The following is a 16,230-nucleotide window of genomic DNA, read 5'->3' as shown; positions in this document are numbered from 1 at the left end:
GGTGGTGCCCCTTCATGTTTCATTGACTTTTCTTGATTTAGGACTTGTGTTGGATGAAGACTTCTTAGATGTTGTCATGGATTTGCACATTGGATGTGCGTGTGATGGATTATGCAGGAGGATGTGCTTGTGATGGATGTTGAATGTGCTTGTGATGTATTATGGATTATGTATGCGTTTTGTGTGATGCTAAATGCCTGTGTGTTGTCTCATGTATTATATATGAGTTTTGCGTGTTTGCTTTCGAAGGAAAGCAACAAACAAAAAAAAATTGCAAATTTCCCAGCTTTGCCGAGTGCTAACACTCGGCAAAGAAGTCTTTGCCGAGTGCCAGGGGTGTGGCACTCGGCAAAGCTGGGAAAAAATGCCGCAAAAAAACAGCCACTTCCCCAGTTTTGCCGAGTGCCACAGCCTGGCACTCGGCAAAGAGGTCAATTTTGCCGAGTGCCACAGCCTGGCACTCGGCAAAGAGGTACATTTTGCCGAGTGCCACAGCCTGGCACTCGGCAAAGAGGTCAATTTTGCCGAGTGCCAGATGGTACCACTCGGCAAAGACTATTTTTAAAAAGATTTTTTTTAAAAAAAATTGTTTCTTTGCCGAGTGCTCAGCCCTGGCTCTCGGCAAACATTCAAATTTTGCCGAGTGCCAGTCCCTAGGCACTCGGCAAAGCCGGCGTCAAATGTTGACGGCAGTTATTTTTTTGCCGAGTGCGGGCTTGGCACTCGGCAAAGACTTTGCCGAGTGTCGATTTTTGGCACTCGGCAAAGAAATTTTTGCCGACAAAGTCTGTGCCGAGAGGCCTTTGCCGAGTGCGGCACTCGGCAAAGCCTTTGCCGAGTGCTTGCCTGGCTTTGCCGAGTGCCCCCAGCACTCGGCAAAGAGGGCGTCTATAGTTGTGACTAGAGAACAGACTTTAGAACAATGTCCCAATTTGGCATTAGCCTCGGCATTTTTTGCCTCCGGGACTAGAAGGCCTTTAGTCCCGGTTGGTGTCTCCAACCGAGACTAAAGGTCCCTGCCCAATGGCTAAACCGGGACTAAAAGTCCTCCAACTTTTAGTCCCGGTTGGTAATACCAACCCAGACTAAAGATAGACCCTTTAGTCCCGGTTGGTAACACCAACCGGGACTAAAGGTCCTCGGATGGGTTAGTTCAAAAGAAAAGCATCCCATCCATTGTTAGATGTGTTGTGTAGGTGGGGTGGTAAGCTACGCGCGAGGCAGTGCATGAGGTCTTGGGTTCGAATCTCACAGGGCGCAGCGGTGGGAGGTATTATTTTTTTTAAAGTTGGGAGGATCTTTAGTCCCGGTTGTGGCAAACTGGGACTAAAGAACAACACCTTTAGCCCCAGATTGCTAGTCCCGGTTGGGAAACCGGGAGTAGAGCTAGTTCCCAACCGGGACTAGATCTCATTTATATAGTAGTGTTAGGTGAGTCGATCACTCATCAGTCTTGCCGACCACGATCAGAGAACGACAGACGTTGTCCGACCACACACTTTGGCTAGAGGTAGAAGAAGGGAGGAAGAACAGAGTATACACACACAGCAGAGACACCAGCGTTGGCCGGAGCTCTGTTATAGGAGATGACAAATCTGAACTCTCTTTATTGAGTTGCAGTGGCAAACTATTTATACAACTCTATCCATCTAGTCCTAGTACAACTGTCATGCTGCTATAGTGACTAGATGTGACAGCAGGGTTGACTCTGGCGCCTGTCTCTGCTGTGGCTACAGTATGATAGGTGAGCCGTTCGGCGCCTGCCCCTGCTGTAACAGAACCGACCAATTATACGAAATTAAGTAAGAAAATCATCCACCAGAGCAGACGATTGAACGAACTTAAGCCCGTATAACCCGGTAGTCCGTGAAATCACGAAGGATTTCAAACCAACTCGTGTCCTAGCCATGATCGTAATAAGTTTAGCGGTCACCATCACATATTACATAAAAGTTCGCGATCTCAAATACATCAGAGTTTCAACATAGTTATTACAAACCAGTTCGAATGAAAATAGCGGAAGTCATTTGTTCAAACCACACACACTCACGCGGAGTTTAAATATAGTGCCAGCGAATGATCATTTCCAACAAAAGCATCAGATGAGACATAAGGAATGACCATGCCCATGGTCCTAAGCATCACCCATCGCAGGATATAGGCAGTTGATACAGTAGCCGTAGTACATCTGCCCATCTGCAACAAGTGGGAATAAAACCCTAAGTACGAGAATGTACTCAGCCAGACTTACCCGACATAACCGAAAATAAATGACACCAAGGATTATGAAGGGATTTATAGTAGGGCAGCTGACTCATTTGCAAAAAGAAGCATTTTTAGCATTTCAAGAACCTTTCTAAAAGCATTATTGCCAAGTTAATTATTATTAACCTGTCAACTAGATTTGCACCTATACTAGAGTAAACATGTGATTAAGCAGATAATGATAACCAATGATCATTAAGCAACTTCCATACTGTCATATTCATTATAACTGTCCAAGTGTTCCATAACATTTACTACGATGAAGTCACTCAAGTCAAGTGCTCACTATCCAGGAGCGATGGCGATTCGAATCGATTCCTAACTAGCTGGTGATTTATTCCTTACACAAATCTCACTCACCCGCTAAAGTGAGATATTGATCACCGAGTCAACTTTCCAGGTATCTCGAGTTTGCCAGGAACCACATGTACCCGGGGGCCGACCGACTGCACTTTGGTCTTATCATCCCGCCCCCGTGTCCTACCACACCTGCTTCGGCACAGTGCGCTGCGGGCAATCTACTCGGCCCAAAAAATCTCCCAGCTTCGTGGTCGGAAGATACTTTATCCGGCCAGCTAAATATAAGGCATGCGTTCAACATGACTCGAGGCCCAACAACGGTCGGTCCTTAATCGACACAGACGGAAACACTACAGTCCAAAACTCTGCAAGTCTCCGTCCGGTCTCAACTTCATTTAACACTTAGTTATACCATGACTTCATAGTCATCCAAGCAGATCCAGGTAACCACCTATAGCTCGCAAGTGACAGGAAATCACCGGACTTCTACCGGTCTAAGCCAGCTAAGCATTGACTCGACTGCGGATAACAGGGTAACAAGGATATAGTATAACAAAGGTAAACAAGGTATAATGCAGCAACGGTTGCAAACAACTCCTGAACGTAATGCATCAATTAAAGTAAAGCATTTAATTAAATAATTGCAAACCGGGAGAAAAATGCTCCGGGGCTTGCCTCTCTCGAAGGAGCTCGGACGGTGATCGGGGCACTCCGGAAGTTCCTCAACGTCCTCCTCATCGGCTTCTGGCACTTCCTGCTGCTGCACCTCGAGCTGCTCCTCGGGCTCCTCGGGTATGACGATTGGGTTCTCGGTTTGCGATCCTGTATGATGCAATGCGCGTAAGGGATTATGCAAACGGTGCATCGAAGGAGATGAATGCGATGGATATGTTGAAATACAAGGTAGTCAACATCATCCAAGAAACTATACTATAAGCACATGTCATCTACTGCATTCTCTTCTACTACTAATATGTTAAGTTAACCTATCTTATGAAATGCTTCAAAGATACACCAAAGCTTTACTAATTTCTTAATCACACTTAAAGCAACACTTGCTTAAACCCTAATTAATAATAGGTTTGAATAGCAACCTATATTTCTGATGCTCCTAAAAATTTGAGAAAATTACAGTAGCATACTACTACCCTAAACAGACTACCATAAAAATTTCATGGCATTTGGATAAGTAAACTATCCTACACAAAAATGACAAGCTATAGCATAAAAATGAGCATAAAATTACTTTGTACTATGAAAAGTGTCAAACAACAGAATTAGTATTTTTCCTAGGTTTTTAATAGCATATAATGACTGTCCAAAAATTACCACATGCATGTTTTATGCAAAGTTTGCTTTCTAGCAAAAATAACAAAAATCAGCCATTAAAAGTACTTGAACTACACCTCAAAATTTTCCCACAGCACATGTATGAAACATATTTTTCCTAGGAAGTACATGACATAATAAGATTAACAAACTTGGAATCATATTTTTCTGAAGACTATAGATTTTTCTACACATTTTTTAAGTTATCAGCAATATTCATGATGAAATAAAATCCTACAGAAAAGTATATCAAAAATGACATGCACTATTTTTCTCAAGTAGATCTGGTGATAAGGAACCTAACAAATTTTGTTTCAACAAATTTGGAACAAGTTTGATCATCCAAACATTTTTCAAACCATTTCTGTTTTCAAATAATAAAGAATAAATTGAAAACAATTCTTTAAAACTCTACTGGGCCGGCCCGTGGAAATGGACTGGCCGACGGCCACAGTCGGCCTACTCAGCCGAGCAAAGAGGTGAGCGGTGGCCTAGCTCGGGGCTCGGCCCAAGCCAGCCTGGCCCAGCTCGGCCGGGCAAGGCCACGCCACTGCGGCTGGGCCCTGCCGGTCAGCGACCGAGAGCAGGGGAGGCGCTCCGCCGGCCGGTGCTCACCGGCGGCAAGCCCTCCCGGTGGCGCGGGTGGCGCCAGCGTGTACGCCATGCCGAGCCGCAACGGCTAGGATGGTGGAGGTGGCCCGGCGGCGTGACGAGCCACCCGGCCGCGGCAGTGCTCTCGCCGGAGAGGAAGGAGGCGGCCGCGCTTGGTTCTTACCTCGACGACGACGGCTGCAAGCGAACGCAAGCGAAGCAGGGAGGCTAGGCGGAGCTGCTGGCGGCGTGAATCGGGGAATGGAGGCGTGGGAGGGGTATGCTGCCGTCGAGGCAGCGGCGGCGGCGGTGGCGAGCTCGTGTTGCGCGCGGGCGGAAGCTGCTGCTGTTGCTCTGCGGCTGAGAGAGTGGGAGGAGTAATGAGGAGGAGGCAGCGCTGCGGGGCAGAAGAAGGCGCGCGCGTGGAGGTGGAGCCAGGCCGTGGCTGCCGCGCGGCGGGCGTTGCCAGCGCAGGGCGGCCACGCGGCGAGCGCGCCCTGACACGGTCGAGGCACGACGCGGCGCGGCGCGGGCAGGCGCGCGGAGGCAGGCCGGGCGCGGCGCGGTGTTGGGCTGGGCCGAGCGAGGCGAGGCGCGCGCGGCGCGGGAGGCTCGCTGGGCCGGCTTCGGCTAGCGGGCCAGAAGCGAGGCGGCGGCCCGCTAAAACAGAAAACATTCTTTTAAATTTCCATTTTCAATAAATTTTTAAATAACAGTTTTCAAATATTATTTTGAGCAAGAAAATGACCTCTTTTGAAAATGTACCAAAAATGAAACTTGCTTAGAATTTAATTCCCTACAACTTTGCTTTTATGACCAAAGTCCAATTCTATCTAGATTTTAAATTATAGAATCAAAGTTAAATTTTAACTCAAAACCCTAATTTTGGGAATTTACTTTGGAAGCAAAGTTTTGAATTAATTTGAATACGAACCTTGCTCCAAAAATTTTGCTAAACAATTCTAGATGATTTACAATCATAACCAAACAAGTTCTACTAACCTAGCAAGCAAGAATCAGAGCAAAACAACTCTAATAAGTGTATGCATCATTTACGTTTCACAAACATGTTTCGCATGTTTTGAAGTAATGTTTCAGTTATTATATGCAAGATTATGCATGTATGAATAGGATGCTTGATGATGCACGATATGTATGATTAGCAATGCCTAAATGCAGGCATAACACCGGGGTGTTACAGCCCTCCCCCCTTATAAAAATCTCGTCCCGAGATTTGGGTTACGAACCATTTGTTATAAAATTCTTCATAAGCTTTTTGTAGATACTCTCCTGTTTCCCAAGTTGCATCTCCCTCATCATGGTGATCCCACTGTATCTTGTATGTTTTCACCACACTATTCCGAGTAGCACGTTCCTTAGTGTCTAACACCCGGACTGGTTGCTCACGATACACCAAATCTGATTTGAGTTGAATACCTCGAGGTTCTATTCTTTCCTCCGGAACACGCAAACATTTCTTGAGATGTGATACATGGAAAACTGGGAAAACGGTACTCATTGTCTCAGGTAACTCTAACTTGTAGGCTACCGGACCTCTTTGTTCCAAGATCTTGTATGGTCCTACGAATCTCGCAGCAAGCTTTCTTCGGATTCCAAACCTTTTCTTCTTCATTGGCGTGACTTTCAGATAAACATAGTCACCAACTTCAAACACAAGAGGTCTCCTTCTTTTGTCTGCATAGCTTTTCTGACGTGATTGGGCAGCTTTCATATTCTGCTGAATAATATGAACTTTCTTCTCGGCTTCTTCTACCAAGTCAATGCCATAATACCGTCTATCACCAGGCTCGACCCAATTTAATGGTGTTCTACATTTTCTGCCATATAAAGCTTCGAATGGGGCCATCTTGATGCTTTCTTGATAGCTATTATTATAAGAAAACTCAGCTAACGGTAACCATGACTCCCATGATCCCTTGGAAGACAATACACAGGCTCTCAACATATCCTCCAAAACAACATTTACTCGTTTAGTCTGACCATCTGTCTGAGGATGATAAGCGGTACTGCGAATTAAACTAGTTCATAAGCCTTTGTGTAAATGTTCCCAAAAATGAGCCGTGAACTGTGAGCCTCTATCAGATATTATGGTCTTTGGTATACCATGCAACCTCACAATTTCTGCGACATACTTTTCGGCATATTGAGGTGGTCGATAAGTGGTTTTGACAGGTAGGAAATGAGCGGTCTTGGTAAGACGGTCCACAATTACCCAAATCGAATCATGTCCTTTTTGAGTAGTGGGCAAACCTGTGATAAAATCCATACTGATATCGTCCCACTTCCAACTAGGGACTGATAAGGGTTGCAACATACCGGCAGGTTTCATGTGAATTGCTTTCACTCGACAACATGTGTCACATCTGGCAACATAGGCTGTAATTTCTTTCTTCATTTTGGTCCACCAATATCGAGATCTTAGTTCTTGATACATCTTACTACTTCCAGGATGGATAGATAACTTAGAAAGGTGAGCTTCATCCATGAGTTTATTCCTAAGCTCTCGATCCTTGGGAACCACAAGACGGTTGTCAAACCACAACACGCCCTGTTCATCCACTTTAAAATGTTGAGACGGCTTTTCTTTTATTTTCTCTTTGATGTGGAATATCCCCTTGTCAGTTTTCTGGCCTTCTATTATCTTACTCTCCAAAGAGCAACTAATCTGAATACTATGTAACACAGCAGGATGCATTAGATCGAACCCATCTTCAAGTAATGGCTGCACATTCAAGTGATGTGACTTTCTGCTCAAAGCATCTGCCACTACATTGGCCTTACCAGGATGATATTGCACATTCAAGTTGTAATCTTTGATCAGTTCCAACCATCTACGTTGTCTCATGTTTAGCTCTGGTTGGGTAAAGATATACTTAAGACTCTTGTGATCCGTGAAAATATTGCACACATTACCAAGTAGGTAATGTCTCCAAATTTTTAGGGCGTGCACAACTGTAGCAAGTTCAAGATCATGTGTTGGATAGTTGACCTCGTGCTTTCTCAATTGACGTGATGCATAAGCTATGACTCTCCTTTCTTGCATAAGTACACAACCCAATCCAGTCTTCGATGCGTCGCAAAACACATCAAATGGTTTCTCAATATCTGGTTGTGCTAGAACAGGAGCAGTGGTCAACAGTTTCCGCAAAGTGTGGAAAGCTGCTTCACACTCTTCTGTCCACACAAATTTATGATCCTTCTGAAGGAGACTTGTCATCGGTTTGGCGATCTTCGAGAAATCTGGTATAAAGCGACGGTAATAACCCGCTAGTCCTAAAAAACTTCTAATCTCAGGAACTGTGGTTGGTGCTTTCCAATTCATAACTTCTTGCACCTTACTTGGATCGACTGAAACTCCATTCTCTGACAGAATGTGACCAAGGAAAGGAACTTCCTTCAACCAGAATTTGCATTTGCTAAACTTAGCATACAGTTGATGATCCCTAAGTCTGGTCAAGACAGTTCTCAGATGCTCTTCATGATCTTTTTTGTTCTCGGAGTACACCAGAATGTCATCGATGAACACTACCACAAACTTATCCAATTCTGGCATGAAAACTGTATTCATCAAGAACATAAAATATGCAGGAGCATTTGTCAAGCCAAAAGACATGACAAGATACTCATACAACCCGTATCTGGTGGAAAATACAGTTTTTGGTATATCCTGTGGCCTAATCTTAATCTGATGATAACCGGATCTCAAATCTATTTTTGAGAACACCTTGGCCTTGGATAATTGGTCAAATAGAACATCATTATGTGGCAAGGGATATTTATTCTTGACGGTCACAGCATTGAGTGGCCTGTAATCTACGCACATTCTCAATGTGCCCTCTTTCTTTTTCTTCACAAACAAAGCGGGACATCCCCATTCAGACTTGCTTGGCCGAATAAACCCCTTTTTTGACAAATCTTCTAATTGCTTCTTTAGCTCAGCTAACTCATCTGGAGGCATCCGATAGGGTCTTCTTGAAATTGGAGCTGTTCCAGGGACTAGCTCAATTCCAAACTCAATCTCCCTATCTGGCGGAAGACCAGGTAGCTCATCCGGGAATACGTCCGGGAATTCACACACTACTGAAATCTGATGAATAGGAATGACTGCTGTAGCGCATGTAACACTTATAAGGTCTGTTCTTCGAGGCAATGGTACTTGGAAAGTACCCTCACCCAGTGGATCCTTAAGGGTAAGTACTCGACTTCCCGTATCTATGACTGCTCCCCAATCTTTCATCCAATTCATCCCTATAATGACATCCAAGACTAATCCAGGCATAACTATCAAGTTCACTCGGAACTTTCTGCTACCTAATTCAAGGGTTGCCCCTCGAACCATCCGGTTTGTCAAAACATCAGCCCCTGCTGAACTTATACGGTACCCATAACCCAATTCCGTGCATAGTTGTCCATGTTTCTGTGCAAATGCTTGACTCATAAAAGAATGCGATGATCCAGAATCAAATAGAACAACTGCAGGGTTTTCGTTGATAGGAAACTTACCAGCAGTGACGGGCTCTCCCTCTGGAATTTCATCCACTGTTGTACTGTGCACTCTAGCATTATAAGTCTGCTGCTTCTTCTTGGGCGGGTATGGACAAAACCTCGAGAAATGACCGGGTTGATCACAGTTATAGCAGGGTCCTCTTACTGTCCCGGCAGATCCCACAGCTCCCTTGGAACTGCCTTGCACCGTAGTTGCGGCTGCTTTGTTGGGCTGTACTGCCATCTTATACGGCTTTTGAGGTCCACAGAAATTCTGACTTCTTGGCTGAGGTGGCCTGAATCTAGCACCAGGTGCCGATGGGCGATATGGGGGATGACCTCCCATAGGTGCTCTAGCTTGAGACGGCCCTCCTTCAAAGGCTCTCTTGCGTGTCTTGGCTGCGGTGCTGGCGTTATTATTCTTCTCCTGCTTCAGACAGTCGCTGATGAAGTCGTTGAATCTGACGCGGTTGTTGGTACCAACATGCTTCATCATTTTTGGATTGAGACCCCTCTTAAAACTGGCTATCCTTTTAGCATCTGTGTCGACCATGTCGGGAGCATAGCGACATAAGTTGTTGAAGGCATGCAGATATTGCGTCACGGTTTTGGTGCCCTGGTTCAATGCCAGAAACTCTCCCAACTTCATTTCGGTCAGCCCTGGTGGAATATAGACTCCGCGGAAGGCCTCAGCAAACTCTCTCCAAAAAATCTGAGCATTTGGAGGGAAGGTGGTGCGATGATGCTTCCACCACATTCCCGCCGGTCCCTGCAATTGAAGTGCAGCATACTCCGTTTTCAGAACCTCAGTCATCCTCAACACACGGAATTTATCTTCCATCGTGTTGATCCATTCCTCAGCGTCGAGTGGCTTTGTTGCTTCCTTGAATACTGGTGGCCTAGTGTCCATGAAATCTTTGAAACTGCTATACTGGTTTACTCCCATGCCACCGCCTTGATTGTTACCACGTTGCACGTTGTTGGCTATGGTGCGCAGAAAATCTTCCATGTTCTTCTGAGATTGTTCCGCGTTGCGCTGACTCCCGAGTAGCTATGCGAGAAACATCTCGGGGGTAAACGGGGGAGGAGGTGGCAAATGCGGCTCATGGGGAGGTTCATTGTTGTTGCCGTGGTTTCCACCACCACCACCACCGGTCCCCGTACCGTTAACACCGGGCTCAGCGGCTTCATACGTGGTTCGGCGAGTGTTTGTCATCTGCATATTTCAGCAACAAGTAACGATTGAGTGAAGCTGTAATAATTGCGAGTGATGGAAAACTTATGCTGTACTGAATTTACTGGAGAGAATAAATTCATACAATAAAACAGAGGCACAACAATCGCATTCCAATTAAAACGACAGCACTTAATCGAAATACTTAAACGGCAAACATCGCGTCTATAAAATCACATTGCCAGCATACATACACTGGACTTTTTATGCGTTCAGATATCGCATTTGAAATTCAAGTTCCAACCACATGCCAAGTCTCATACGTTCGAAACAACATACGATGGATTACATGCCAACAAAAGAAAGGTCACCGCGACAGGACCTAGATACTAGCGCAAAGCAACTAGCCTACTCCTCGGGGCCATCGTCGGGATCGGAGACGTCACCATCGCCTCCAGGTGAAACTATAGGCTCATCCTGGTCGTCGTCGTCGATGTCCATGCCAGCGGCATTCGGTGGAGCATATGGGCCAACCCCATTGTAGAGCGCGTGAAACTCCTCGTGCAGGTTGCCGTTGTATTCCTCTAACTCATCGACTCTCTGCAGCAGAAGGTTTCTTGTGTTCTAGGCTTCATTCCTTTCCTGAACCAACTGTCCAATCATGCGATCTGCATTGTTGTTGGCTTGAGTCAACGTATGCACTCGCTGCATAGCTCTATCACCTCTCTCAACCGCCTGATCTCGCTGTAAGTTCATATCAGCCAACTGCTCCTGCAAGCTAGCTATAGCTCGTGCCTGTCTCTTCTTCTGCTTCTTCCCTTTTAGCTTATCCTCACTACGCAAGCCAGTCAAAGTCCAGTAGGTACTCTCGAGACCCTCATATGCTCTGATGGCGGCGAACATAGCACTCATTGCCTGGTTGTCACTAGCCTGTCCTTCAGCTGGACCTCTGACTAATGCACTTCCTTGAGGCTAAACCCAAATGGCATCGCGAGGATCATCCCTAGGAAAAGTACCAGCTAGAGCTGCAGCAAGCTCACTGGGAAATCTGCTCATAATGTCCCTGATGACACGGAAGGCTGCTCCCTCTGCACCCTCAGCTGGAGTGCGACCCTCAAACTCCAAATGCCAACCATCCCAATCTGGAGCATCACCGAGAGCAGGAACCGTGATCTCCACCACTGCAAGTCCATCATCTGCCAACTGGCTCTCATTCCAAGAGTACACCGGCTCTTGACCCTCTGGGTACCCCACATCATGGAGCACTCTCCAAAGCAAGGTCGGCATGCCAAACTCGCTCAAGAAGGTGTCCGTGGTGCGGTGCTCCCTCAGGGCCAATGGACGTCGAGGTGCTCTTCCACCGGTGGACTTACGGGCGGTCTGCTTCGTGCGGGCCATCTGTAGCAAAAGTTCCTTTATCACTTCGGGGAAACATATTTTTGGTGATACAACTTTTATCAAAATGAGATAATCAATTTATAAGGGGAGGTATGCATGAGATGAATGAGATGCACAAGTAACATGATGTATGTACGGGTCGTACGTTCTCCCAAACTTAGGAAATAAATAATTTCTAACGACTAATTCGGTGGCATACAACGATCTCTCAATACGTAGCTAATACGTTCTACACGATAGCGTTGTTATGTACCTGCAGAAGATTCATTTCAGCCCAATTCCCAATGAATGCATAAAAGCAGTAAAATTTTATCTACACGCTCTACACGGATCCCCAGATACGTGTACAACGGTAGTAACTACCCGAACCATCGTCCTATTGATGGCATCGCCTCCATAGACGGAAGGCCCATACATGAGATACCTTTGTAAAACATGCGTAGAACATGTAATTACTCCAGCATCAAATAAGCATTCACCCTAGATCGGCGGTGTATCTGATCATGCTCTCACAACTCACACTTACCGAGGCGTAGAGGCAAATGATCCATTCATTACCACTTAAACAAGTGGCACTCATACAATAGCACGCCGTATGAGCGACGAAAGAGAAATATGATGCAAGAACCCCAGTCAGTACTTAATTAAGCCACCTAAAGTCCTTAACTGGGCATAAAGGATATGATCACTGGCACACTTTAGATTTTGAAAATCACGTTTTTCAAATGCCTTTTTGTTTTAAATACACTTGTGAACAGTAACACGCTAAACCATGCTCTGATGCCAGCTGTAACTGAACCGACCAATTATACGAAATTAAGTAAGAAAATCATCCACCAGAGCAGACGATTGAACGAACTTAAGCCCGTATAACCCGGTAGTCCGTGAAATCACGAAGGATTTCAAACCAACTCGTGTCCCAGCCATGATCGTAATAAGTTTAGCGGTCACCATCACATATTACATAAAAGTTTGCGATCTCAAATACATCAGAGTTTCAACATAGTTATTACAAACCAGTTCGAATGAAAATAGCGGAAGTCATTTGTTCAAACCACACACACTCACGCGGAGTTTAAATATAGTGCCAGCGAATGATCATTTCCAACAAAAGCATCAGATGAGACATAAGGAATGACCATGCCCATGGTCCTAAGCATCACCCATCGCAGGATATAGGCAGTTGATACAGTAGCCGTAGTACATCTGCCCATCTGCAACAAGTGGGAATAAAACCCTGAGTACGAGAATGTACTCAGCCAGACTTACCCGACATAACCGAAAATAAATGACACCAAGGATTATGAAGGGCTTTATAGTAGGGTAGCTGACTCATTTGCAAAAAGAAGCATTTTTAGCATTTCAAGAACCTTTCTAAAAGCATTATTGCCAAGTTAATTATTATTAACCTGTCAACTAGATTTGCACCTATACTAGAGTAAACATGTGATTAAGCAGATAATGATAACCAATGATCATTAAGCAACTTCCATACTGTCATATTCATTATAACTGTCCAAGTGTTCCATAACATTTACTACGATGAAGTCACTCAAGTCAAGTGCTCACTATCCAGGAGCAATGGCGATTCGAATTGATTTCTAACCAGCTGGTGATTTATTCCTTACACAAATCTCACTCACCCGCTAAAGTGAGATATTGATCACCGAGTCAACTTTCCAGGTATCTCGAGTTTGCCAGGAACCACATGTACCCGGGGGCCGACTGACTGCACTTTGGTCTTATCATCCCGCCCCCGTGTCCTACCACACCTGCTTCGGCACAGTGCGCTGCGGGCAATCTACTCGGCCCGAAAAATCTCCCAGCTTCGCGGTCGGAAGGTACTTTATCCGGCCAGCTAAATGTAAGGCATGCGTTCAACATGACTCGAGGCCCAACAACGGTCGGTCCTTAATCGACACAGACGGAAACACTACAGTCCAAAACTCTGCAAGTCTCCGTCCGGTCTCAACTTCATTTAACACTTAGTTATACCATGACTTCATAGTCATCCAAGCAGATCCAGGTAACCACCTATAGCTCGCAGGTGACAGGAAATCACCCGACTTCTATCGGTCTAAGCCAGCTAAGCATTGACTCGACTGCGGATAACAGGGTAACAAGGATGTAGTATAACAAAGGTAAACAAGGTATAATGCAGCAACGGTTGCAAACAACTCTTGAACGTAATGCATCAATTAAAGTAAAGCATTTAATTAAATAATTGCAAACCGGGAGAAAAATGCTCCGGGGCTTGCCTCTCTCGAAGGAGCTCGGACGGTGATCGGGGCACTCCGGAAGTTCCTCAACGTCCTCCTCGTCGGCTTCTGGCACTTCCTGCTGCTGCACCTCGAGCTGCTCCTCGGGCTCCTCGGGTATGACGACTGGGTTCTCGGTTTGCGATCCTGTATGATGCAATGCGCGTAAGGGATTATGCAAACGGTGCATCGAAGGAGATGAATGCGATGGATATGTTGAAATACAAGGTAGTCAACATCATCCAAGAAACTATACTATAAGCACATGTCATCTACTGCATTCTCTTCTACTACTAATATGTTAAGTTAACCTATCTTATGAAATGCTTCAAAGATACACCAAAGCTTTACTAATTTCTTAATCACACTTAAAGCAACACTTGCTTAAACCCTAATTAATAATAGGTTTGAATAGCAACCTATATTTCTGATGCTCCTAAAAATTTGAGAAAATTACAGTAGCATACTACTACCCTAAACAGACTACCATAAAAATTTCATGGCATTTGGATAAGTAAACTATCCTACACAAAAATGACAAGCTATAGCATAAAAATGAGCATAAAATTACTTTGTACTATGAAAAGTGTCAAACAACAGAATTAGTATTTTTCCTAGGTTTTTAATAGCATATAATGACTGTCCAAAAATTACCACATGCATGTTTTATGCAAAGTTTGCTTTCTAGCAAAAATAACAAAAATCAGCCATTAAAAGTACTTGAACTACACCTCAAAATTTTCCCACAGCACATGTATGAAACATATTTTTCCTAGGAAGTACATGACATAATAAGATTAACAAACTTGGAATCATATTTTTCTGAAGACTATAGATTTTTCTACACATTTTTTAAGTTATCAGCAATATTCATGATGAAATAAAATCCTACAGAAAAGTATATCAAAAATGACATGCACTATTTTTCTCAAGTAGATCTGGTGATAAGGAACCTAACAAATTTTGTTTCAACAAATTTGGAACAAGTTTGATCATCCAAACATTTTTCAAACCATTTCTGTTTTCAAATAATAAAGAATAAATTGAAAACAATTCTTTAAAACTCTACTGGGCCGGCCCGTGGAAATGGACTGGCCGACGGCCACAGCCGGCCTGCTCAGCCGAGCGAAGAGGTGAGCGGCGGCCTAGCTCGGGGCTCGGCCCAAGCCAGCCTGGCCCAGCTCGGCCGGGCAAGGCCACGCCACTGCGGCTGGGCCCTGCCGGTCAGCGACCGAGAGCAGGGGAGGCGCTCCGCCGGCCGGTGCTCACCGGCAGCAAGCCCTCCCGGTGGCGTGGGTGGCGCCAGCGTGTACGCCATGCCGAGCCGCAACGGCTAGGATGGTGGAGGTGGCCCGGCGGCGTGACGAGCCACCCGGCCGCGGCAGTGCTCTCGCCGGAGAGGAAGGAGGCGGCCGCGCTTGGTTCTTACCTCGACGACGACGGCTGCAAGCGAACGCAAGCGAAGCAGGGAGGCTAGGCGGAGCTGCTGGCGGCGTGAATCGGGGAATGGAGGCGTGGGAGGGGTATGCTGCCGTCGAGGCAGCGGCGGCGGCGGTGGCGAGCTCGTGTTGCGCGCGGGCGGAAGCGGCTGCTGTTGCTCTGCGGCTGAGAGAGCGGGAGGAGTAATGAGGAGGAGGCAGCGCTGCGGGGCAGAAGAAGGCGCGCGCGTGGAGGTGGAGCCAGGCCGTGGCTGCCGCGCGGCGGGCGTTGCCAGCGCAGGGCGGCCACACGGCGAGCGCGCCCTGACACGGTCGGGGCACGACGCGGCGCGGCGCGGGCAGGCGCGCGGAGGCAGGCCGGGCGCGGCGCGGTGCTGGGCTGGGCCGAGCGAGGCGAGGCGCGCGCGGCGCGGGAGGCTCGCTGGGCCGGCTTCGGCTGGCGGGCCAGAAGCGAGGCGGCGGCCCGCTAAAACAGAAAACATTCTTTTAAATTTCCATTTTCAATAAATTTTTAAATAACAGTTTTCAAATATTATTTTGAGCAAGAAAATGACCTCTTTTGAAAATGTACCAAAAATGAAAGTTGCTTAGAATTTAATTCCCTACAACTTTGCTTTTATGACCAAAGTCCAATTCTATCTAGATTTTAAATTATAGAATCAAAGTTAAATTTTAACTCAAAACCCTAATTTTGGGAATTTACTTTGGAAGCAAAGTTTTGAATTAATTTGAATACGAACCTTGCTCCAAAAATTTTGCTAAACAATTCTAGATGATTTACAATCATAACCAAACAAGTTCTACTAACCTAGCAAGCAAGAATCAGAGCAAAACAACTCTAATAAGTGTATGCATCATTTACGTTTCACAAACATGTTTCGCATGTTTCGAAGTAATGTTTCAGTTATTATATGCAAGATTATGCATGTATGAATAGGATGCTTGATGATGCACGATATGTATGATTAGC

At 45.7% G+C, this 16,230-nt stretch overlaps 1 protein-coding gene across 1 annotated transcript; it reads right to left on the bottom strand.

Annotated features, from left to right (window-relative positions):
* Positions 1-4,573: 4,573 nt before the first annotated feature.
* On the bottom strand, positions 4,574-15,139 carry LOC136543676 (uncharacterized). Its single transcript, XM_066536060.1, has 2 exons — positions 15,091-15,139; positions 4,574-5,145 (listed from the first exon to the last, which is right to left on the bottom strand). Exons 1-2 carry the CDS (start codon positions 15,137-15,139, stop codon positions 4,574-4,576), a joined length of 621 nt encoding a protein of 206 aa, XP_066392157.1.
* Positions 15,140-16,230: the final 1,091 nt, after the last annotated feature.

The sequence above is a fragment of the Miscanthus floridulus genome, chromosome 3, assembly GCF_019320115.1.
Source record: "Miscanthus floridulus cultivar M001 chromosome 3, ASM1932011v1, whole genome shotgun sequence".
Lineage (NCBI taxonomy): Eukaryota > Viridiplantae > Streptophyta > Magnoliopsida > Poales > Poaceae > Miscanthus > Miscanthus floridulus.
Note: the sequence above shows the minus strand (reverse complement) of the source record. Positions and strands in the feature narration are given on the sequence as shown.